Here is a 26,117-nt window from a genome sequence, read left to right as displayed (position 1 = left end):
CAGATACTTTAAGACCTAGAGCAACAGTGGTTTTATTTAACCGGTTCCACATATTTATGAGACATTTCACAAACTGCAAAGTAATTAAACATTAATGTCAGTTTAAAAAATTCTCTTTCAACTACCAAAGTGGTCAACTAAAATGTATTTTCTACATAACTGATTTTTAATAATGAAAAATGGGCTGTGAGCCAGAACAGAGGCAGTCGGGTAATTTTTTTCACAGTAATCAGTTTGTTCTTGGTGTAAAATTGAATGCAGATTTCCATTGGGAAATGTAGGTAGAAATATGTAAATAGAATGTATTTAAAACAAAACCTGACGTGATAATTGAGCTGACAAGCCAATTATATTGATCTTAAATCTGCACTGTGCTAAACCAAAACTAAACACTTGGATTGATCTCTGGTGGATCAAGGTTGTAGGAATGATCTTTAAATGCACCTCAGAGCTCGTGTTCAGGTCTCACTTTCACCGTTGCTCTCAGGACAGTGTTTCCTATGTCATGTTCTCATGCACAGAACATGTAAACATGGAATCTGAGAAACGTCTACACACACCTCCATTCATCTGCTCCCAGCTGTGTTCACCAAGAATATCTCCGTTTACCCCTGCTTTCCTGTGCAGCAATTCAATATTTTAAATGGCTCAATCTGTATCACCTTACGGCCGTACTTCAGAACGCAGCAGCAATCAACCGCCATTCAGTCGTTTATTGATAGAAAATGATCGTTAATCACAGTGATGGTCTTAACTTTCAGGGTTGTTACTGTGCGTGATGAATGAACTTCTGATTGGCCGTACATATGCTGGATTGGATGGGATTGCGTGAGTGTGTATTAGGTGAAATTATGTGAGCCATTTCCAATCTTGCTGTTGTTCTCTCAGCATGTTCCCTTTTCATTACAGAAACATGGGGTCTTTAATTACACTGTTACTTTTCAGCTAAATTCTTATTAAGCGCTGCGGTGGTAATCACAGGTGGATAGACTAACTGCAGGCGTCCCAAATCAGTCTTAAGTGCCCCCAACTGGCTTCTAAACTCCCTTAAAGACTCGTTTGGGGGCTTTTGGAGAAGAACTCATGTAGGCCTAAACTAGATTCCCTCCTGATCAATATAGTCACTGCCATAATGGGGCGGGGAAAACATTCAGACCATTTTGGACCTTACCTGTATCACACCTCAATAGCAGAAAAAGTATTTTACAATACAACATGAACACAATAAGTACATTGTACTTATTTTTCTATGTAAGTACATAGTACTTAAAGCCACTTAATATAAAGTGGGACTGACTGTTTTCATTGATAATTATAATAATTAGGTTATCATCATGACGCATCTTTTTGGTCTTTTGGCAAAACAATAAGCATTTTTGCCAGTAATGACCTTGATTCAGAAGTAGATCTGTTACTGGCACCAGCTTAAACAGCTTATTGTACCAGCTTGACTAGTGCAGCCATGCAAAAACGAGGCTTGAAAGTGGCCAAAACAATCTTTTTACATTATTATGCAATAATATGGTTGCAGCTGGTCATTTATCTTGGTCATTTAAGCTTTGATTAAACCAACATACAACCACTGTTTCACTGAAGTTTGGAGCACTAAATAATATCAAAATATGTTTCAGCAGAGAGGTTTGAAAAATAAATAAAAAAATCTCGTCATGCATTGTGAATCAGTTAGTTCAAACTTTGAGCTGGTGAGGCAGATGGTTCTTAGTGGCCCGGTTAGCCGCAGGGCTAATGCTGCTCCAGTGGGAAAGACTGTATGTGTATGTTTGTATGTGTGGAAATATGTGTGCCTGTGTTTCTGGTGCATTAGCCATTAGCGATATCACAGTAGGGGAAATATTTGGCCCTGATGTGCCTGACACAATACAAAGAGCCTCAGATGTGGCTAGCAGCAAACTAGAGATTGTGTGTATGTGTATTTGCGCACTAATCTGCGTAATAGAGACCTTTTAGTCCCACCCCCCACCCTCATCATTAAAGGAGAGATCATGTGATCTTGCTCAAGTTTGTCTGCTGGGGTATAAAATCATTCAGATGTCAGTGCATGTATCTGTTTTAGCAATCTATGGGCGGGAAGGGAAGATTGGCTGGGTAACGGAAAAGCAATGAAGTTTGACATTTGACATTTGACAGATTCTCTCTGCTGACTCCTGGAATTTATAGACTATCTGCTTATTAACTCAACCTGATACAAGAGCATTGTGGGGAAATGTTATATATATATATATATATATATATATATATATATATATATATACCGTGTGTGTATATATCAAGTCTAATGACTTCTTTAATGTAAGTGTACAAGGTGTTTTCACCCAATTGTTTTATCTGCTTGCTTATAAAATATCTAATACACCTCTCCTCAACAAGCTGTGGTATCATTTAAATCTTTAGCTTAAACTCGGGCTAAGTTACATGTTGAAGTTGAATACAAAGGATTTTGAAAACCACCTAACCATACATTAACGGTTGGCTTGACTTAACGCAAGCAACTACATTTGTGATTTTGTCCTTGATATTCTTTACATGGAGACACAATCGCAATTTGAGTTTGTCTTTTCTGTCTTTTCAAGTTGCCCAGCTGAGAAACACCTTAAAAGCACGTGGTCAGACTATTCACGAGCGCCACTCCAAACCAAGAGGTAATAAAACTTGCACACACAACGTTTTGTCCCTGGGGATGTTTTTGTGGATATTTTGATGCATGAACTGATATTGATCACCTCTTGACACAGACATATCAAACACACATGCAAACTCTCACAGTTCAGAAAACAGCAAAAGTCACTCAAATGTCATGATCATAGGTCTGTTTTCCAGCAGCCGTCCTCGTCTCTCTGTCTGTCTTTCTGCTGTTATCTGCACATGAATGCAGTCAATTGTCTCATTCTTCTTCTAAAAAATGGTTCCCTTTATATTTATGATACCTCTCTTGAATTCTAATGAACCTGACAGCTGCCAAGTACAGTCCCGAAACGCAGAAGGTGTACGTGCGCGCGCGCGTGTGTGTGTGTAACCTGGGATTATAAGCACTGCAAACACTATTGATCTTATTATAAACAAAACAATATTCCTTCTTAGTTGTTTACACAGGTTAAAGATCTGTTCCGTTTATATTCATATTTGCATGATATGAAATTTACGGAGATGGGAGAAAAAAATTCAATACTTTTGTGATGGAAATAATATGAGGTGGGAGGGGAAACTATTTGTGAGCGCAAAGTTTCTCGGGGGAACAATAGTTTTGCAAGAAAGTGTTTTTGTTATTATTTTAATTGTAATCATCTTGAGTTTGCTGTATGTGATGCAAAAGACTGGAAACATATTCCACATTAATACGTAGAAGATAACACAATTATTGTAAGCCCGTAGTACTGCTGTTAAGTCTACTATACGTTTGGCAGGCTTTCTTGCTAGCTGGTTATAAACATGTTAGTCTCAACCTCAGACATCACACCCACAGACCGCTGGCTGGCTGCCTGATGCATATGGCACACAAAATTGTTTCGAAGTCGTCATTTGATTGGTTGAATTCTACTGGATTTCTACGTGTGTTGCGTTCTTTAACGGTCCGCCTGGAAACAAAGATGCCGTGTCCACCATGTCGTTCCGAACCCGTAAGACTTCTGAAGACGCGCTGAAGCTCAAACGTGCTGCGTAACACGAGAATGAACCTCATTGGCTCTCGCTGAAGCTCAAATGTGCTGCGTAACACGAGAATGAACCTCATTGGCTCTCGCTGAAGCTCAAACGTGCGACGTAACACGAGAATGAGCCTCATTGGCTCTCGCTGAAGCTCAAACGTGCTGCGTAACATGAGAATGAACCTCATTGGCTCTCGCTGAAGCTCAAATGTGCTGCGCAACACGAGAATGAACCTCATTGGCTCTCGCTGAAGCTCAAACGTGCGACGTAACACGAGAATGAGCCTCATTGGCTCTCGGACGTCAAGTGAACATGCTTGAGCTTCCGTTTACCACAACTGATGTGTGAGTTTATGAATGTTTACAACTGAATAAAAGCCTGAATTCAATCTGTTCATCATATAAAGAGATCAAGTCTCTTCAGAACCTTTTGGACTAACCCACTGAATTCAAATGGATTATTTTTATGATCCCTTAATGAACTTTTTGAAGTGTCAAAGTTTCAGTTGCGTACTTGGCAATGGAGGGACAAAAAGCTCTCAGATTTCATCAAAAATATCTTCGTTTGTGTTCCGAAGATGAACAGAAGTCGTACATGTTTGGAACGACATGAGGGAGAGTAAATGATGACAAAATTAAAATTGTGTAAACTAACCCTTTAAATTCAGTTATGCTTAATTCAAATATTACTTTTATATTCAAGTATAGTGCTTCTTACATGCTAGTTTCTTATTAAGAGTGCTGCCTTCAGTGCGGTCAGACTTGTAAATCTATCCCTGATATCAGATTCCTGTATTTCACCTCTCGTCATTATCCGAATGAAAACATCACAAAAGGCTTCCCCCATTCTGCCACACACACAGCAAATGTCACCGGGGCTGCAAACACACACAAACACAGCACTTTCCAGAACAGATAAGGCTTCAGGACAAAACTAAATGACTGACGTCACTGTGATTCATCAAACACACACACACAGCAAGCACACATATGCTGTGAAGTAGAGCTTGTGTGTATATAATCACACTTAAAAAAGTAAACATGGATAAGTTATCACACACAGAAACACAAAACCAAAATAGGACGATTCACACCATAGAACACAGCGTGTAATATCAAAACACCCAGACCCCAGGGAACAGATCGAGTGTGTTTGTTTTTTGACGTGATTACACTCCAGACACCCCATCACACACTGCTGGAAGGCAGGCACATGTGGTCAGAGATGAAGTGCTCTTAGCCAAATACAGTAGAGTTTTCAGAAGATGTGGCGTACTATAAATATAACTGTATTTGATGTATGCGCAAGACATGTTGTCGTTCGAATGTTCTCTGGTGTGGTATGACAGAACTAGACAAACTTTGATGTTGGTGTAATGAAGCCTGAAAGTTTAAAATGGTTTCAAGGCATGAAAATTTAAATCATAGATGTGGATTTTCCAATATTTGGAATTTTTTTTATCTATATTTTAAAAGAATTTAGAGAGCAATATATACATATTTTACATTAGATATTTATATATACATTTTAGTGTGAGCCACCTTTTACAGTTCATCCTGAACCAAAACTATATATATATATATATATATATATATATATATATATATATATATATATATATATATATATATATATATATATGTATATATATATATATATATATATATATATATATATATATATATATATATATATATATATATATATATATATATATATATATATATGTACATTGTTTTGGTTCAGGATGAACTGTAAAAGGCGGCTCACACTAGCAGGGTGTGCGGTGGTATGGAAAAACATATTAGTATGTTGACAGGCAGGTAGGACATTGTATCATTGCATTCGAACCGAACATTGCATTTTTTGGCCCTGAGTCTTCCACAGAATTTTTATTATTATATTTAGAACACTTTTATTATTGATTGCTATCAGGATGTGAAGAGTTTCAACCAACATAACAAAAAAGTGCCTCATTGCCTACCCTACCTTTAATACCATTATAAATAAATAGTCACTACACTACAGCAATAATAATATAATGTGCTTTATAAATATTTAAATGCTAAATATTTCAATGAAGTATTATTATTAATAATGTGAGCCTTTTATATTTTTATTTTGCAATCTAAATGGTCACAAATTTATGTAGGACTGTTGATATAATTATGGCTTGCTTGCAAAGGCTGTAATGTAAAAAGTTATTTATAATAATTTGTTGTAATATATGTAAACAATACATTGAATAAGTCAACTTGAAAATACTGTTGTGTCAAGGACTGTGCCAAGTTTGGTGGATTGAAATACAACATCTGGGGGCATTGCTGTAATAAGAATTTAGGAGGCAAATGTTATGTATATAATGGGCCAATGGAAATTACGTTTTGTTGTCAAAATAACTTTTATTTATTCATTTGTTTAGAGGTAGAATATGACCAGGACATGTTTTTGACCGCTTCTGTGAGATGCACCCTGTCTCTCATTGCAGCTGCATCTGTACTGAATGCTAAGCAGATTGGTGGCGACCTACTAACAGTTCATGGCTATTGATTGGATCTCGGCTGTTGAATTAAGAATATCTAAATCTACATCCCAGCATCGTAATGACCTCCTGTGATCACATGACCCCGTCACTAACATGCCGCTACTGAATAATGACTCGCGCACATACCCTACATAACTCAAAGGACCATGCGCGCTGCATAAAATTGTGTGCGTGTTGATGCGATTCTCTTTCTCGCTCCCTGTGTTATAGCGGGCCATTTAGCTGCACTTAGCTACACCTGTCAGCACATATCAGGTCTGTAAAGCTGTAATATCCCAAAATGCCCTGTGATTCACACATGCACACACACATGCACAGATAAAGATGCTTTTTTGGCTGCGAATTTACATTCTTTGACTGACGCTTTAAGCCTTCAAAGTCTTGCACAAAATTGCGCACGCACAGACAAACTAAGACCAAAAAGATACTACGTCATTATGCAAATGTAGACACAAATGCTTGACCAGAGGTATCCGTTAACACTGTTCGCAACACATTTACTTAGTCACCATGATATTAAAATGGACCATTCTTGTTTTTATGGAATATTGCAGTATTTATTATAAATGATTTATCCATGCACATATTTTTTTTTATTCATGTACCCTCTCAATCTTTAATCAAAACAGATTCCCCTCCCTCTTGCAGTGACATGTTTGTATTAGTGAAATCAAGCTTGTGTATCTGTTTGTGTACAAATACTTGCGCGGAGTATGTTTTAGATCTAAGACACCTGTAAATCAAAAGCACTTTGAAAAGCTGTAAGTGACTGTACGAATCGGCCGAGACAATAAAGAGTTATAAACATCCTGTATCTCACCCTGAAACGCCTCATATTACACGTACACGCACATGCAAATTCATGTAGCAATCAGAATAAAGAACAGATTGAAGCTGTACTAGCAAGACGTCAATCCCTAAGGCAATTCTCTCTCTCTTGCTCTCTCACTCTCTCTTTTCAACAGTCTGCCATCAGATTAATGCAGATTAATGAAGTCTAAAGGCAACTCAAAACGTATTGGCACCCTTCGTGAAATTGAGAAAATGGGACCATTTAAATTAAACAAATACACCATGAGACATATTTTGGGCTCAGTAATATGAGTCATTAACACACACACACACACTTTATTAAGTAGTGCAAAGGTTTCCTAATTATTGCCATCCTTAAAAGCTATTTGCTAAATCCTCTCCTGAAAATTTAAGGGTTGAGTCTACTTAAAGGGGACCGGGTCAAACAAAGAGTGCAATCTTTTTTGGTCTATTTTCACTGTTTTCAACACTGATAATAATAAGAAATGATTCTTGAGCAGCAAATCAGCATATCAGAATGATTTTCTGAAGGATCATGTGAAAATTCAGCTTTTCCATCACATGAATTAATTACATTTTAAAATATATTCAAATTGAAAACAGTTATTTTAAATTGTATTATTTCACAATATTAATGTCACGTTCAGTTATTGTTTTAGGATATGTTTAAACAACAATGTACTAAAAATCAGAAAGGTTTTCCCGTAGACAACATTTTCAAAATGATCCCCGTTCACACTGATCTGTGAAAACAATTAAAAACGCTGTATTATTCATGCCAGGCCTGTAGACTAAACACGTAATGCATATGAAGTCAGCGCTTTTACAAATTCACGTGTTTGATGATAACCTGTTATCTGTTGAACCTGTTTTCAAAAGTTTGCTTTTTCAGACCCCAAAACACTGTTGTCGCGTAAATGAACCGCCAAACTGCATAAAAAGTTTTCTCTTTTGTTCTGGCTCCTTACACAGTGTCTGCATCATAAGCAAGCGGACGAGGCGCCACGTAAAAAGTCAGTGATGCTGTCTGCACTGGATGCGACATGAGACATGACACATCAAATTCTTCCAGACAGTAAAGTGATGCCCCATTTTATTCCTGACGTACTCCAAGCTCTCGTGCTACTTCTGATCGCAAAGAGCAAATTAATTTGTGATGGTCGCGTTCGTAAACAGCCTCAAGTTGTTACGGCACAGTGTGTCCGAAATCACGTGTTGAGTAAGTACTACATTTTAATTCGAATTTACTTCGCAACCATTAAAAAAAAGTAAGCTCTAGTATATGAAAGGTAGTATGAATAAAATTCGGACGTTCTCATAGGCGTAATTTGTGGGTGTGGGACATGTCCCCACCACTTTCTGCCAGGGTCGATATTGTCCCCACCACTTTTTGAAACATCTCATGGCAAGGATGTACCTTATACAATTAAAACAGTAAAGTTTCCATCAAATGCACACGTCAAACACTGGAATTAGTAGCATACTATGCGATTAGACATACTATGGCGCACTGTTTTTCGCACTATATAGTAGGGAAGTATTCGATTTCGGACGCAGTGACGGTGTTAGCTTGTTTTTCATTGTTTCCTGTTTTTTTGTTTTTTTTTCTGTTTCCGTGGTTGTCATGGTTTCTAAGTATGTTTGCATTTGTTGTCATAGTTACTCATTGTTTGTTTGATTAGCACCACCTGTCTCTTGTTTCCTTCCTCAGTTATCCTGCTTATAAGTTTCAGTTGTTGTGGAAAAGTGCAACCAGTACGATTCTGCGAAAAGAAACTCTTTCTTGGAATGACATGAAGAATGTTCATTTTTGGGTCGAGAGACAACACATTAAAGAGCTTCATTTCTCCTTCTCATGTCTCTTTCTGTGCTTTTGCTGAGGTTGTTTTCTGATCTTTCTCATATAGACGTCCTGTGATCTCGTCCCCTGTGGAACTCCATCAAAGAACTCATTCTCTCTCCTCCGGACCAACTCGTTTTGTTTTATAACGGCACTTTTCATTATGGCCTTATCAAGAAGGAGATGGAGAGAGAGATTCACACACTCAGAGGGCGAAATGCTGGGTCATACCTCCTCGCTTTCAAATGAACAGGTCAGTTTTCATTGATTGCCTGTTTTTAAACTGGGCCAGTGGGAATATTGGGTTTATATACTGCACTTCACTCAAGGGCACATGCTCTCGCTTTTTATGAATGTGTGTGTGACTTTGTGTCCTTCTATGGTTGCGTCACTTTGATCCTAGTGGTTGCATTGCTATAACTGTAAATTGTGTTATTATCTGTAGAGCTGACTGGGCTAAACCGAGCACTGATGTCTAACACACACACACACACACACACACATTCCTACAAGATGTCAGAGGGAGGTGAGAAGTAAAACGCTAGATTCAGATAAAATCCGTGAGCGATTTGAGAGTATTTTCTGAGGGGAGACAGAGCTTTTAGTCTTAACGCACAAGAGATTTGAGAATGTGTGTGCGTGAATTGAAATTAAAGAGTTAGGTAAAGGGGTAGAGGGAGAATTCTGGGATATTTTTGAAAGAGAGAGCCAGAAGAGGAATAACATTTTTTAAAAAGTGAGAACTGATAGACTGTGAGCAGTTTCAATAAAGAATTCAATTCAAGTACCCAATGTGAAAAGGTTTGTCCTTCTACAACATGTGGTCATACTGATACTGGAACTCATTTTGGACATATTAATGGGTGAAGCTGATATAATTAAAAAAATAACCATGCATTAGTTTGGAAATGGTTAAATTCCTTTCGAAATTCACGTCTCAACAAACTTCCCTTTAAGTGACTCCGGCTCTTTTGATACATTTCAAAGCTTATGACCAAGCCAGACTTTTTTTTTTTAAATAATGTTCTCCTAACTTGCACTTGATTCATATAAGTGGTGCACTTGATTCAAATTTTAACCACTTGATATTCAGTAAAAGAGGCATTTCTGTTTATTTGACCTGTTTAAATAATTACAAAAAAAACAGTGCAACGCTACACAGTCACAGCCAATCAAGATATATTTGATGTTTTATGTAGCCTACATAATATAATATTTTATTCGACGGAGATTTTACTGCTGTGGCGTGGGGGGCATTTTAGTTTGTATATGTATTATACACAATATATGTATATGTATAAAATATGCTACAAAAATACTGTATTTGTTAACGCTTTACTTAAAGCCTTTATGTATAGTGCATTATAAAGGTACTCATAAAATACATTATAATCATTATATATTTTTCGTAAATAATTTTAACCAAGTTAAAATGCATTATAATATTAGCAAATTCCTTGTTACGTATAAAATTGAATGTTTGTCATATTTATGTGTGCTGAATAAATATATGTTAATATATATAGTGTTATAATGTATTATAACTACAATTATTCAGGCATTATTACTCAAGTCACTACTCAGTGTCCCATGATCCTTCAGAAATCATTCTAATATGATGATTTGCTGCTCAAGAAACATTTTTGATTATTATCGATGTTGAAAATGTTCACTTTTTCCTGATAAACATAGATAACACTGCACATTAAACAGAACATTGAAACTGTGTGTTTGCTTGTGATGTGGGCCAGAGGTACCTAGTAAATGAAATGTTGTGCAAGCAATTTAATCCCAAATGAAGTTAATCGGATATACTGTCTGAAAACCAACAGCCATTTGGTGTACGGCCGCACAGAGAATTCCAAGCACATCCACAATGGACATGTGGTTTGAGCCAAGCACTTCAATTTGGGTCAGCTGTTCTCGAGCTAATGTGCTTGTGGAAGAAACACCGAAGGGTTTTCGCTCTGGGTATTGAGGGGCCAGAATGTTGTTAGACCAGGTTCAGTGAACTGAGTGGCTGAATGTGATGAGGGGTTTAAAGAGAGAAAATAAATCCACACATTTATCACTCCCTTATGAGGATGAATACTTCACGTAGGTATTTAATCCACTTGGGGGAAAAAAAAAAACCCAGTCCCTCTCTTTCACACAAACATCGACTGACTGAACTGGTGCACACACCACAGTCCAAGACGGCGCAATTAGAGAGAAATGATGAACCACCAGGACCTTTGCTGAGTGAAGGTTTATAAAAACATCAATCCTGCACCACTGCACCGACTGGCGCACCAACCGCCCTCCTCTCTGGAAAGAAGGAAAACCGCTCTCCTCCTCCAAGATGAATGACCTGAACCTCCATGTGGACCTGCACCTCCTCCTGTAAAGGTCAGACTGCACCTGCATGCTTTATAGAGCAGATATGAAGCCCGTCTGCAGGGGGGTTTTGCTGTTAAAAGTGGCTGTTCAAAACAAAATATTAACATTTTGTTAATATACTTGAGTGATCCATTGAGTTAATTATACTATTATAGTATTTATTAATATTGTGAATTGGCCTTTATTATTATAATTTATTTTAGTTCATGTTTTAGTCATTTTGTTATGTGCATTTGTCTTTTTTCATTTCTCTATACTATAGCTTAATTTATTTTTATTTCAGTTTTAGTTTCATTTTAGTACTTCAACTTAAAAGTTTTCCATCTAATATTTTATTTTATTTCAGCTTTTTTTTAATTCTAATAATTTTAGTTAACAATAACAACACTGTTATTTGGCAATTTTGTCAGCTAAAAAAAGTAAGCTACACATACAGCAACTCCGCTAAGTAGTCAGTGTGAAAAAGACGGACAATGGAGTGGGTTATTCTTATTCTTATTAATTGATGGTATTTGTAAATATACTTTATGCATCAGAAGGATTTTTCTTTTCAGCATCTCGCACCATAAACGTTTAGTTTTTGAGGTGATGTATCAAGTTAAAATAGATGCTCTCAATACCCCATTTTGTTTGTTATAGAATGAGCCGTCATTCTTTGATTGTACTTGATTCACCAGTCAAATGAACTAACACATTTCCCTCTTTCCTCCACTTCTCACACTCTGTCCTTCCTCGCTCACTCGCTTACTCCATCTCCCTCATTTTCCCATCGACTGTCTCCAGTGTGTGTCGCTTGATTGACAGGACAGAGATCAAGATAAATATCTGTATAATCCCTACCTCACACCCCCTGGTCTCAATCAGGTCCTCTCTTTCTACACTCGGCCTTGACAAAGCCCCCTGCCATCCCTTCCTGGAACAAGTCTGTTCAGGATGACTGAGCAGCGCTGAGCTTCTAAAATGAGGGATGAGACGCGGAGAGGGAAAGAATCGGTCCTCCCGCAGGGCTACAGCTCTGAGCAGCTCATTGGTGATACTTATCGCTGCGCTGCTTTGTGTTTTCACACTCTTTATTTTATGGGGAATTACCAGGAAACTGTGCAGCAGTAATTCAGGATCAAGGTGAGAGAGAGAGAGAGAGAGAGAGAGAGAGAGAGAGAGAGAGAGAGAGAGGTAAAGTACTCAATTGTTGTAACAAATTGCAAATTAGCCATCGACTTTCCATCAATGTGATTAAGGCACAAAGCACATGTACAAACACACAACTCACTGTGAAGGCCAAAGACTTGTTTTACATTCTACCTTTGTTTGGATCATTTTCACCTGCAAATCAAGAATTTCTCGTGAGCACCACAAATGTTGTCTTTTATCCAATTAAGTGTGACGCGAAAAATCTCCAGCAACAAGTTGTTTTCAATCAAAATGACTGCACGACACAACAAATCAACATATTTGATGTTCAAAAGTTAAATGGAGACAAATTGTAGACAAATTTTTGGCTGATTTCACTGGGGGCGGAGTTACTCGTGCTGGAAAATATTTGTACTTAGAACCAGTTGCATGCTGAGCTAACATTGAAAGTATTGGAAGCTAACTTCAGAGTATTAGAACTGAATTTTGATCAGTTTTATTCTTTCGTCATTAACCATAACATTTTTGTGCAGATAAAATGGTTAAAAACATTTTTGATCAATATATTCTTCCTTTTGTGATTATTAATATTCATGGGTCTTTTCTAAGCTGGTAATGCAGATTTTTACCAGTCAAAAAACTCAAATAAACTGGTTTTAGGGTAGAAAAAGAAACACTTTTATCCAGTTATGTAAAACAGAATTATGCAAGACAAAACCAGACAAAACTTTTTTTACTGTGTGGCCCAACGCCACAGGCATAGAAAACAAAATGTCATGTTCCAGTCATGGCTGTTTTGGAGATCAACTCACAGAAAATAGCTTGTCGCACCGGATTATGACGTGTACCTATATTGGCTCTTTATTCACAAATACAGCTAGTTTTACTCTAAAGAAAAACTATGTTATCTCATTAAAAACATGGTGTAGAGCAAACCAAGAACCGCTTCAGATTTTGATCCTTCTGTCTTGTTTCTCTGTCTGCAGACGGTTGAGGTATTGAAGTTCAAGATTGGCCCGAGGAAGTTACTCTGTGACCACCAAACATAAATATTTATGAGGTAATGTATCATGCACACAGATGAATACCTCCCTCACACACTAGCGGTTCAATATGTTTTTCTATACATCCACTTAAATACAAACTTGAAACGACATGTGTAGCTATAATCTCTCAAAACTTTCTCTCCCTACTTTTTCAAGCATTTCCCAGATTCATTGCGTGCTCCTGACACGAAGGCTGTTCAAAGATACCCTTTAAGATACCTCATTTCAAAATGCATGTTTTCCTCACACAGAAGGCAATCCCAGAATGCATAGCAAAAAAGGACCAATTTTTGTTTATAATTTGATTTAATTTAATTTGATTATACTGTAGCAGCATTAGCTACGTTTTTGTTTTTGTTTTTTACAACAAACTAGTAACATACATCAATTTTTGATGAATGTCCAGCTAAAACATTTCAGAGAAAAAAACGTGTCATGAACAATGTAGCCTACAACATTTTGAGAACATTATAAAAGACCAGATAACTTTGAACGAAACATTCTATTAATGTTCCTGGAAGAACGTTTGTTCATAACGTTAAGAGAACCTTTTCCAGAATGTTAGCCAAAGTTCTGAGAATGTTCCCTGTTAGCTAGGATGCTAATGTTTATCTTACTAATGTTTGGATCTCCTGTGCACTTTGCTTAGTGTGGCACATGAATGCTAGCCTAGCTAGAGCACTGTTGTTAAGTTCCATTTTAGTGCTCATTGTGTAGACAGCAAGGCAGTTGAATATGTTTTCGAACAGAGCTTGTATGAATACTGTGTGTTCAGTTTGCTGTTCATTAGCTATATTACAAGGGTGGGAAATGAGATGCGTTTAAGTGATGTCACACACTGTGCCCGGGGTGTATTCAATATCACCCCACGTTATGTAATGCTGCAAAATGGCTGTATGTGTTGTGTGTGTGTTACTGTTAAACAGTTGGGGACCACAAATATGCTCGGCATGCGGTGGAAGCCAAAAACAGAACACACGCACCACAGGCAGCTACGGCTTTTTAAACTGAAGTCGACACGGTTCAGTGTGTCCATTTTATGGTTATGCGTAAAAAGGAGATTTAGATTTTGAAGCCAAATAGTTTTAGATTTAGAAGCCAAAAAGCCTCCTGAATCAGCATATATGTTTTTTCATTATTATTATTATTCAGATAACGTGATTGAGTGAAAATTAATATTGTAGGATTAAAATTCTTCCTCATTTACTCACCCTGTCATTCCAAACCACAATTACTTTCATCAGAAAATGTGTTTGTTTTTGTTTGTTTTGTTAAAAATATCAGAATAAACCATCATAAAAGTGATCCATATGATTTGTGCACAATTTTCCATGTTCATAAGACATACAGTATAAGAACCAGTCGTTCTGCAGTGGCACCCAATGACATAAAAAAAAGAAATTGTTGTCCATACAGACCATTTTAAAAGCTTTGGAGGCTAATATTAATAGTAAATAATGATGTGTGGTCTATTCCATACACAGATCTACTGTGGCTTTAGAAGACTCTGCATATGATTTAAAAATACTTTTATGATACTTTTTTTTGTAGACTGGATGAGACCCAGTCCCGACATACTGTAGGATCCTTTAAAAAAAAAAAACTCTAAAAACATACCTATACACAATTCACTGCAGTTTCCAGCTGAAATGAACATGGATTTAAGTCACCAACAACTTTTTTATTATTTTTTACACAAATTATGATTACAGGGGCAGATTATCAATTCATAAATACTTGTTTTCTTGTAGTTCGTTGCATGAATTATAAACTAATACAATTTGACATTTGCATCACATAACCAGTTCCGTATGTACAGCTTTTCTGACTTAATAAACTTGCTTGGTAGCTCATCTGGTACAGCGTTGCACTTGAGACTCGGAGCGCTCGAGAACAAGTCCCGTGAACGATAACGTCACGATAAAAGAGCTCAAAGACTTCAGAAAATGCGTTTTTATCTCATGTTTGCTTTTCTTAAAACTATCAGTTTGGTTTAGGGTCGTGTTCAATGTAGGTGGTTCGTTATTTTCAAACGCAATAGAACGTTAACCTTTTTTTGCAACTCGCCGGATATTTCATTTCCGAACTGCCACGATACTCACAAAAAAACAGCGGAAAATTGCTGCCATATTCAAATTCATCATTCAAATTAATTTGTTTCAGAGAAAATTTTACGTGCTTTTAGCACCACTCACTGGACATTTTACTTTAAAAATGCCGCGAAGCAATAATATAATTTTGCAGAAATGTCATCGCTGGTATATGTTTTTCTCAATGAGCCGGGGTTGCCCGGTCTTCATTCACTTTCTTTACATCAAAAAGAGGGGCCAGGATGTTGTGCTTTTTTTTTTTTTTTTTTTTTGAAAATCAAAGTCATGACAGTATGAAATTACATAATTGTTGTCCCTTTTAGTAATGTCTTTCTGCCGTTAGACTAGTTTTCCTTCTGACTTAATTTTTTTATGTCGCCCCAGCAAAATACATCATTTTTTTTGCTTTTAGCCTTTTACTCCTCGTGGTATTTGAGTCAAAATGAAATCTGGGGCAGAGCAGTATCCTGCGGTGAAGCTCTGTAATCGGTGTCTAATCCATCCGTAGTGGCAGCATCCGTCAATGACATCTTTGCTCTTGAGCTCAGGGTGGCAGTTTCCTAGAGGAATTGCAACAATCATGGGCGCAATGGTCCATTTAGTAGCTTTACAAGATGGTCACCTTTATAGCTGTAGTGATGTCCGTCCGTGTGTAACGTGCAGTTCAGCTTCCTCACCGAGGCATTGATAGACAGGTACATGCAGTGAAACTGCAAATCTCAAAGGGCTCTGATAGCTCAAGCCTCGGGCTGCCAAAGAGCCCTCTGTACCCTCTCAATCTTCAGTGAAGCAGAACAGGACATGTGTGTGTGTGAACGTGCGCATCTGTCCGTGTGATAGGGTATTGGTGTGTCAGAGGTGCTGAAGTGCGGTTATGGGGTGCAGTTGTTAATGATAGATAGTCAATAAAATTTACAGGAAATTACGAGGAGATGAGATTTGGCCATTTTCTGTCACCCGCATGGGCACCACAACTTAATGTGTCCAAGCATGCATAGAAACTGACAGGTCTCGTCTTCAACCAACAGGACATTCTGTAGAGGAACAGTAAAGGCGACCAGGGATAGTTGTCACACTTCACTGAATATTTCAGAAGATAGTTTTTTATTAGACAGTCACTTTCTGTACAGACACTTTAAAGTCTTGGCTACAAGAAAGCTATTGAACATTTCCACTATTATTGCCCATCAGGAAAAAAAAGATACAGATCAATGAACACACTAGCAATTGTCACTCTATATGGGGTATCTTGGGGAACGGATTATAGGCTATTTAATATTTACTTACCAAAATGTAAATATTACATGCAAATATTGTTTTAGGAGATATTGGAATCGATAAAATTACAAAATGCAAAAAAAACATGACAACCTGCCCCGACCTTACATTTACAAAAAAATTACCCTGAGATGACAATGTAGTATTTTAGTATATAGTATTATTTATATATTATTACATTTAGTATTAATAATTTAAATTAGCTTTTATTTTGATATTTTCAGTTTTAAATTTTTTGGGATATTTTAGTTTATCTTTTAGTCTTTTTTACTAGTTTGTCTTTTTTGTTTTAAATGTTTTAAATATGTTGGGTTTATTTTTAATACAGTTTTATTTATTTATTCCAGTTAGTGACTTTATTGCTTCAACTAATTGGGTAGGTGCCTGGGAAAGGCAATGTTTCTAATTTCTAGATTAGTTTAAGTTTTTCATCTATTATTTATGTTTTATTTTATTTCAGCTTTACTTCAGCTAACACAAATTTTGGTTTTATGTAATGATAATAAACCTGCAGTGTAAAAAAAAAGATTCTTAAAGTATTTGTGCTGCCTTTCAATTTTAAGTTTAGTCAACTAAGTGATTTAAGGCTTAATTTAAGTTGACTAAACTTAAAATGTTAAGGCAGAACAAACACTTGTAAATAAAATAAAAAACATTTTACAGTGTGATTATGTCAGTGTGGTTTTATTAATTTTAATTAAATAACATTTTTATTTAAAATTTTTAAATAAAAATCATTTAAAAAAAATCATAAAAAACTTATGATATTGAAATTTAATTTAAAATGGTTTTACAGTAGATATTCGAATCCAGCAAACACAGCCACTGCTGAAGAAAACATGTATTTTTGTAATTGGGCTTTTGACTAAAATCCTCCATGAGAGAGTATTTGACAGCCTACTGTGTGACAACAAGCCCCCAATCTCCTCTACATACAATTCAATTTTTTTCTCTCTCTAGAGATGCTTTCAAAGACAATGACTAATCAGACTGTATTCTCATGGCCTGAGCCAGGAAACAATATCACAATGACACTGATAAGGGCTACGCCACAGTTAATTGGGAAGCTAATTACTGGTAAGGACAATATTGTTCCCAATGAAATGTTTTCAGTGAGCAAGATTTCAAAGCCAAACACACCATTACAATAGTCCACTTGTTAGCGTTAACATGCTAACAATGAAGTTCATCTAAGAGTTTTACACAACTTAGCATTTTATGCTAACTATTAACCTGCCTTTATCGTGATAGGCTACTAAGTTTTAATTTATACCAACAATTAACGCAGTTAAAGCGACATGCATTAGTATGTTAAGGAGGGCTTGAAGGTTTATCGTTGGCCTACAAACACAATTGGGTAAACAAGACGTAGTAGCATGATTTGTTATTAATGGAAATTTACAGGGTAATTACCATTTGGACTATTTTCGGTTCTGTGAGGAAGTACCGATGTAACAATTTTATATTTGAAATTCTTTTTTCTTTCTAGGCCAACTTAAATTGCTTTTTGTTTTATTTTTGCAATTCAAGATTCATCTCTTCCTCATTACACTACCAAATGTGTCAAGAGTCATTCTGCATCAGTTCTCATCATCTTTTTCCTTTCTTCCCTTCAGAAAAGCTGTGAAAAACACCCGGGAGTCTTTGACCTATGGGTAAGTGAAGTGCAGCAGGTTTCAGTGTATTCATGAGGTTTGTATGGAAGGGCCCGTGAGACGTCTCCCGCTGGTTTCTGCCTCACTGTGGAGTTCAGTTTGTTTGCCTAGCGCATGAATAGTTCCAGGGCCAGCTTTGGGAATCATCTCTATTAGAAGTCGTAATGCATTTTTAATGGGACACAACTGTATTCTGTGGCCCAAGTGTGTTGGTCAGTAAAGCTAAATATATAGTATAGCAAAAAAAAAAAAAAACTATGAAATCTATGGTGAGATTTATCCATAAAATAAACCACAAGGTCCTCCAATGTACAGGTACATAAGACATTCAGTGTGTATTTCCATCTGGAAGATCTTTAATGTGTTGTTCATATGCACTACACAGCTCAAATGTGCCAGTTTTAAGAGCTTACGATGACATTCACCATTTGCAGCATTCAGGAATTGATTGGGTCCTGACAATTCATTTTAAACTTTTAGGAGCCCTCCAAAAAACTGACCACTTGGGGGAAAAAACATCTACAGTAATATAATGAAATATTTGTGATATGTTGCTTGCAACATTTTAATTTTGTCAGAATACACAGCTATGCTTTTGAATGGACATCAAAGGTGAAAAAATGCCCTTTTTAACCAGATGGTGTAGTTACAACATCAACCACCAGGGGAGAACTGGATCATGCTAACCAGACAAACATTGACCCATTCACCGCCGCCTGCTGAAAACAGACATTTGGACCAGGATATGGAGGCTGAAGGTGAAGTTCATCCTCGAGAGCATCCCAACATAGCCGGTGGTAACTATTTTACAAGTTTACCAATATTTGCTATTATGGCTAACTCCTGGTAACTTGATGGGTTACAGACTTTGTAATAAGTAACTTTCCAAGTACATGTCAACTTATTCTACTAACCTGTACCTAACAGTGTACAGTAGTTAATTGGCATGTAGTCGCAAAGTTATTTAGAGTTCTAAATAAATCAAAATAGTGTACCAAGTATTAAGAAAATAAATAAGTTCCAATATGATGCCGACTTTAAAATAGAAAGCAGGCATCTTGGTACAGTATGTGTGTTTCCTAAGGACACACTTAGTTACGAGTTTCTTAATTGTGTCCTTTCTTATGTTCTTTCTTTTCCCCCAGCCTGTTTTTTTAAATACATTTTTTATACATGTTCACACATTTTAGACATTAAAAAAACATTAAGAAGCCACTTCCATTATTGCCGGGATGATCATGTAATAGGGAAGCACTCAGCACGGACGTACCATGTTTACTTTGTAAGCACACAAATACTCTCTCAAACACTCTCTGTCTCTGTTTACTAGCTCTGTCTTGGTAAAACTTGGCATGTCCGACCAAGAGACTTGTCAAGCATGCACTTAAAAATAATACAAGTAGAAAGCAGCGCGTTTGTACAGTCCAACCATCACTCATCATTTCATGCTGAATTGGATAGATTTTACAGATGAAAAACAACCCATAGCACTAGCAGCACACACACAGTTTGCAAACGTACTCGCATATGATTCGCCCTTCAAATACACTGAAGGTAATTATCAAAGGTCAGATTATGCATAAAAACGTAAAGCCTGAAGGACTCAAGCCAGCACGGTTTGTTTGCTCAGAGCGCACGTGCATTCGCACACCCAAATGAAGCACATCATTTCGGTTTCTAGACATTTCACCAGTCATTAGTCACTGTTCTGACCCTGCGATTTTATAAGGTCAGTGGCATAGGATGGGTTTTGTGTGTGTGTGTGTGTGTGTGTGTGTGTGTGTGTGTGTGTGTGTGTGTGTGTGTGTGTGTGTGTGTGTGTGTGTGTGTGTGTGTGTGTGTGTGTGTGTGTGTGTGAGCACGTTGGGCTCTACCCTGGCTGATGTTTGTGTTGGATGAATCCAGTCATGTTGGCCTCATTGGATTTTCAGAGCTGGTCAATAGAATCACTCTCACTCTCCTTGATGTGCCTCTGTATTTCGTCCCAACACACACTATAGTTGTGTCGTTATGACACACACTTTATATGCTACTTTTGGCACCCATTTATCGAGCCTCATTAAGCTTTCCTATGATAAATCGTGTTAAATTACAAGCTGGCTACACACTTTGCTAGCTTGCCCTTCCAACACTGCCTGTGTCATTGGGCACATCTCACACACACACATTATTCCTGTGTGTACAGAAGTATGTCCTTACCAAGAGAAACTCTCATAAACTTTAATACACTCAGAAATATGTCTCTTTTATTCCGTCTCAAATCGTAAAAGATTAGTTTTTACCCACCCCATCACCTAAAATAGTCAAACAGCGGATAATCTATCATCCGTTCTCTCTCGCGCGCACTTTCTATCTCAGGCTTGGCATGCTTCCAGCCCTTATCAATAGCCCTCATTAAATCATGGTGGTGTCTGTCTGCCATAGCACATTACGGATGAGAGACAGATAGCTGGACTGACATCCCACTCTTCCCACACCCGGAGGACAGCGCTCCGCTTTCCCTCACGCCGAAAAGACCAAAGTGTCAACTTTATTTACATTGTGACGGTGTTGAGTGCTTTAAAATTGTTTTTTCTTTTTTTTTTAACCGACGTGATATAGTTGAAATATATGTTAAGAACACATAACAGAGGATTTTTTTCATTGTGCTCCTTCTTTTAAACTGATTTCATCTAGTGCTGTCCTGTTCCACTCAAACAAAAGCTGAGCTCTGAGAAATAAACATGAACGTATATATGTCAGAAATACAGTGGGATGCAAATGTCTGAGGTCATATTGAAAAACTGGGATTTTAAATATGGAAATGTTTTTCCATTTTGAAATGTGTAAGGCAATGAAAAGTTATGATGTAAAAGGAAGTAAGATTTCAGATTCATCACTATTTCTAGGTTACTAATCAAATTTGTGACATTGATCATGTGACTGTTTGTACAGACGGTCAGATGTTCTTGCTTCCACTGAAGCACAAATATGCACTTTGAATCATCCTAAATCATGCAGGAGAATATGGTTATCAGGTTTTATAAGAACTTGCAGAGTTCATGCTACTCGAGAGCTGCTGTCATAAAAAGAAAATTTTCAAAATATTAAGATGTTTTTCCCCCCACAAGTTTTACCTTAAATTGTTATGCTAACAATATATTTTGAAACAAAGAATATTGTATTTCCAAAGTAGAAGCTTTTTCACTAGTGATCTCAGAAGTTTGGTCCTCTCCTTAGTTGTTAATTGGTTCTTTGCAGAATCTTAATATTCAGGAAAGATCTCTGGTCTTATCAATAATAATATAAGATACTAAAAGCTATAGTTCTTGAACTGGCTTAATGGTTCTTTGAGGTTAAAACAAGTTATTGATGTTACATTACAGATTCTTCAGGTGTGTTGGCATGAGTATTAGACTCATTCTCAAGAACAAAAAAAAAATGTTCCAGATGGGGTTTTACACAGTGATGCCATTTTCAGCTCCCCTCAGAACGCCTCATTTCAGTGAATAGTTCTAAAAATAACCATTTCTTTCTTTGTGTGAAGAACATTTTAATAATCTTAAGAACCTCCTATACGTGCCAACACAAAATTGCTGTTCTATGGCTCTTCATGGAACGATAGATGGAAGTAAAGAACCTTTATTTTTAAGAGTGAAGATGATAAAGTTCTTTGTGGAACTCAAAATGGTTCTCCTATATGTACAGAGCTCGTCTGCAATTAGATACAATCGAAAGTCTGAGATTTCAACGTACAAAGATCAAAATGTTTGATTTTTACAGCTCTGTACTTATAATGCATGTCAACAGTTGTCTCATTTTAAAGCTTGTGAGTAATAAAGATGCAACATCTAATGCAAAGTTGCAAGTTAAATTAGATCTGTCCGAGAACTTAATTAATGAGCAAACCTCTGAGAAATGAAGTCATCCTTACACACACTCACCTGGAGTTTGTCATTTCCGTCTGTCCTCCTTGACTTTTTTCCAGGCCCAATTTGGTGAAGATCCCAACCAGCACCATGATGGCCACCACTCCACATATTATGTACACGATCATGTGAGTGCGGTCTCTATCCGGTTCCTCCTGGACATCGGTCACGGGAGCCGCCGGCTTGCCCGTGTTGGCCCACACCGGCGTGTCGTAGTTGGAACAAGACGTCTGGTCCAGGCTGTGGACCTTAAACTGGCAGCAAAATCGATAGAAACAGGAGCCGCAGCAGAACAGGTAGATTCCCGCGTTACAGTTAAACGGAGGATCCCATTGGCCCATCACGTCGTAGTAACCCCAACAACGGCTCCCGGATGACGGGATTTCTTCTGGTTCTGACCCCGGGGTCGCAAGAGTGACCTCCGGAGCACTAGACGGAGCTGCCGTCCGATTGGTGTCCTGCTCATCTGTGCTGGCAGTGTTGGATTTTTGACAGAAAGAGACGTAGCTCAACAGTAAAATAGCAGTTAACGCATTCAAAAACAGGTGTGAAGCAGCCATAATCTTCTTCGAGTAATCCCACAATGCGTATCCCAGAATGCAACAGCGCCACTGGGGACAATTAAACCAATGGAGTTTAGATAATGTGAACCAAGAAAGCAAGTTTGCTGAGCAAAGAGTTGTCTCCGAGTTTAGAGCAGGTTTATTGCTGACTTGTTGTCCGGCAAGCTGATACAGGGAAAGCTGCCCTCATCAGTGAACGAGACGGAGAGCTTTCCACGGCACTTCAGCACACAACATGCTCGCTGTTGTCATCACTACAGGGAGAGAGCGAGAGCGAGCAAGATTCCTCCCCTTTGGAGAGACTCCAGATTCAAAGATCTCACCCTGAGACAAACTGTTCGTGGTCCGAGAGAGAGAGAAAACAGCACTTGGTAAACTTCCAATTCAGAAGGCTGAAGGAATCACAGCGTTGGACTCAAGCCCTATCCGTGATCTTTGTCCTATTGAACATTGCGTGATGCCAGCGATGAAGAGATGCGTCACTCTACAGTTCGTAGGCAATCTACAAGTCATTCTCAGTGTTTTCCACTCTTCTGTTCTCTCAAAGGAATATCTGTTGTTCTTTAGTCCCCCTGACGCTTTTGTTTTCACAATCAAGGTGTCTTCCTTCTGCTCACTTCTTTCCCCTGTGACAAAACACCAAACATATTGTCAAACACTCTAGTTTTAGTTTTTAGACTAGTAAAATATGTACTAGGTATGTATAATGTCTCCTAAGATGTACTATGTATAATTTACACAAGTTCTAAAAGTTCTATATATATAATATGGTTATATATATTAGATATTTTTGTTTTATATATATGGTCAAATACATATATATACAGTAATTTATACATAACTTTTGGGTAAAAATATATTCCATCCCAAATGTTTTAGCTTGTGCTTATAGTTATAAGTCTGAATACGTGAATGTTCATCAGAATATATAGTCATAGGTCTAAATATATAGAAACAAATATATCAATATAAATGTATATTACACATAAATCTAAATGATAATAAAATAGATATACATTTTTTTTATATAAATTTGGAGCTAAAACACAGTTCTTCTTTTTGAATATCTCAAACTAAGAGGGCTCTATTCTGTGTGTGAACATGCAGCTGTATCTCACATTGGACACTTTTGATCAGATATTCTCTCTCGTTCACACACTCTCTCTGCGTCTCTCTTGCTCACAAACATACTTGCAGTCCCCACAGTAGGACAGAGACACCATGAGATCTCTTTAACATCTTTCTTCCTCCCTCCTATAGACCACAGTCTCCTTTAAATGGAGACTTTCAAGAGAAATCGCAACATTGTCTAAAACTGTGCTCTGATTCGACCAAGAAACCAAAGTCTGCAATTTCAACATGAGCTCAAACTCATTTCTAATCCAGATCAAAATGATCTGAGCTACACTAAATCTGCATAGAAATTTTAACAGAAACATCTGAGACAAAGTTGCTTCTCAAGCAAACATAAGTGAGAGGTCTCCTGATCTATAAAAGAGCAACCACTGAGCAACATCAACACATTTTCCTCTGGGTCTGTGTGGCTTCTTTGGGGGCCTCTTCTTTTTTTTCTATCATTTCGCTGCTCTCTTTCCTTTGCTCTTCTTCTGAATCTACCACACACACACAGAGAGAGAGAGAGAGAATGAAAAAGAGGGTCTCAGCATTACAGCTCCTCGGTTTCTTCACTTAGAAACCACACACAAAAACACAAAACGCTCTCTCTCACACACACACACACACACGCTAAAAGTCACAACAGCACACCTAATCCAGCTCCCAAAGCACCTGCTCTAAGCTCCCTCTCTATGTCTGTCTTTCTCCATGTGGATGAGGCAAAATGCACGGTGCAGATGCACACGTCTCAGAGTGCAACAGATCAGCTTCCTACAACGGAAGAAATGCTTCTGAAGCGTAGAATCTGAATCCATCGGCTTACCCATACGCTGTTTATGAAAACAGGCATACTGTATATTGATATATGTATAGGATTGTTATAGATATATCTCTATATGTATGTGTTTTCACTGGATGCTCTGGAGAAGTTCTCCTCAGAAAAAGAAAAAGTGACAGTGGATGACAGATGAGTGAGGAAGACCAACAGATGGCAGGTGATCTTTATTCTCCTCAGTTTTTTCGTCCCAGTGCATTCCCGTTTCTCCGCTCCCAGCCTGCCAGATTCCGTGTTCCAGGGATGGTGTGTTCCCGTGTGGAGTCAGGAACGAATGATAGTGGCTTGCTCCCTCTCTCTCCCTCTCTCTCCCCCTCCCTCTCTCACTCTCTCTCTCTCACTCAGTTTGTCTCGTGAGCGAATGAGCGTATCTCGTTTGCTGACTCGCCCCCCTCTCCCTTTTTCTCTCTGTCATTGACACCTTCTCCCTCCTTTGTCCCATGTTTTGTTCTCACTATTTAAAAATATTCCTGTCATTTCCCCATGTTTCTGTCTGTTCCTGCCTCCTGTTTGCCATATGTTTACCTGCTCTCACTGTCTCCACAACCTGCTATGCGTTTTTTGTGCGTCAATCAATGGCGTAGGTTTGATTTTGACATGGATGGGGACATAAAAGCAGTTCATACCAACGTTTTTTTGTATTTATGATAGACTTTTGACCACAATTTCACGTCAACTATAGCCTTTAAAGTCGCCATGAAATGGAAGTTGTGACTACCTTATTGTGAAATATCTTCTTTCTAAGTGAAACGGCTTCTCGAACAATAAAATATGTGTGGCGGGACTTGATTTTGTCCAATGGGAATTGGTTGGATGGTTGTGGTTTTCTATTGCTGTGATGTCATGTGAGTGACAGGTTGTCCCGCCTTCGTGCCAGTAAGAATAGAATTGGAAGTTACTTTGATTAAAGGTTATGAGGACACATATATTTTTAAAGAAATATTGATAAGCACCAATAAATCATTTATAATAAATACTGCAATATTCCATAAAAAACAAGAATTGTCCATAAAAAACAAAAAGTATCCATGGATACTTTATGCCAACACACTCTTGTCTTTAAGGGGCTTCATAATGGCGCTGTTCATCACTTTATTTTTAATATTTAAAATTAATTGGACCAATGATGATGAATGAATATTCCAGTATTTATTAAAACCTATCTGTGGACATAATTGTTTTAAACAAACATCATGTGTCCTCATAATCTTTAGTCAAAATAATTTTTCAATAATTTTTTCAATAAAGTTTCACT

The 26,117-nt window shown here is 37.5% G+C and overlaps 1 protein-coding gene and 1 long non-coding RNA gene across 5 annotated transcripts in view; one reads left to right on the top strand and one right to left on the bottom strand.

Annotated features, from left to right (window-relative positions):
* The window catches only part of LOC306996013, a 64,725-nt gene extending 54,992 nt beyond the window's left edge, over positions 1–9,733 (top strand). The window contains exons 6-7 of one of the 3 annotated variants that reach the window (XR_013796966.1): positions 2,592–2,660; positions 8,929–9,733. This is a non-coding gene — a long non-coding RNA (uncharacterized lncRNA). Of the gene's footprint in view, positions 1–2,591; positions 2,661–6,085; positions 6,100–8,928 lie in introns of those variants that run through there. The other 2 variants (XR_013796967.1, XR_013796965.1) reach the window with 2 other exon arrangements.
* LOC306995914 (protein shisa-9) overlaps positions 1–25,144 on the bottom strand; it is a 69,907-nt gene extending 44,763 nt beyond the window's left edge. The window contains exons 1-2 of one of the 2 annotated variants that reach the window (XM_079607891.1): positions 24,851–25,144; positions 22,364–23,537 (exon numbers count right to left, since the gene is read on the bottom strand). In XM_079607891.1, the coding sequence (XP_079464017.1) occupies positions 22,364–22,908 (545 nt within the window). In that variant the 5' untranslated portion in view covers positions 22,909–23,537; positions 24,851–25,144. The remainder of the gene's footprint in view (positions 1–22,363; positions 23,538–24,850) is intronic. The other variant, XM_079607890.1, reaches the window with a different exon arrangement.
* Positions 25,145–26,117: the final 973 nt, after the last annotated feature.

Source organism: Phoxinus phoxinus (genome assembly GCF_949152265.1).
Source record: "Phoxinus phoxinus genome assembly, chromosome: 1".
Taxonomy (NCBI): Eukaryota; Metazoa; Chordata; class Actinopteri; order Cypriniformes; family Leuciscidae; genus Phoxinus; species Phoxinus phoxinus.
Note: the sequence above shows the minus strand (reverse complement) of the source record. Positions and strands in the feature narration are given on the sequence as shown.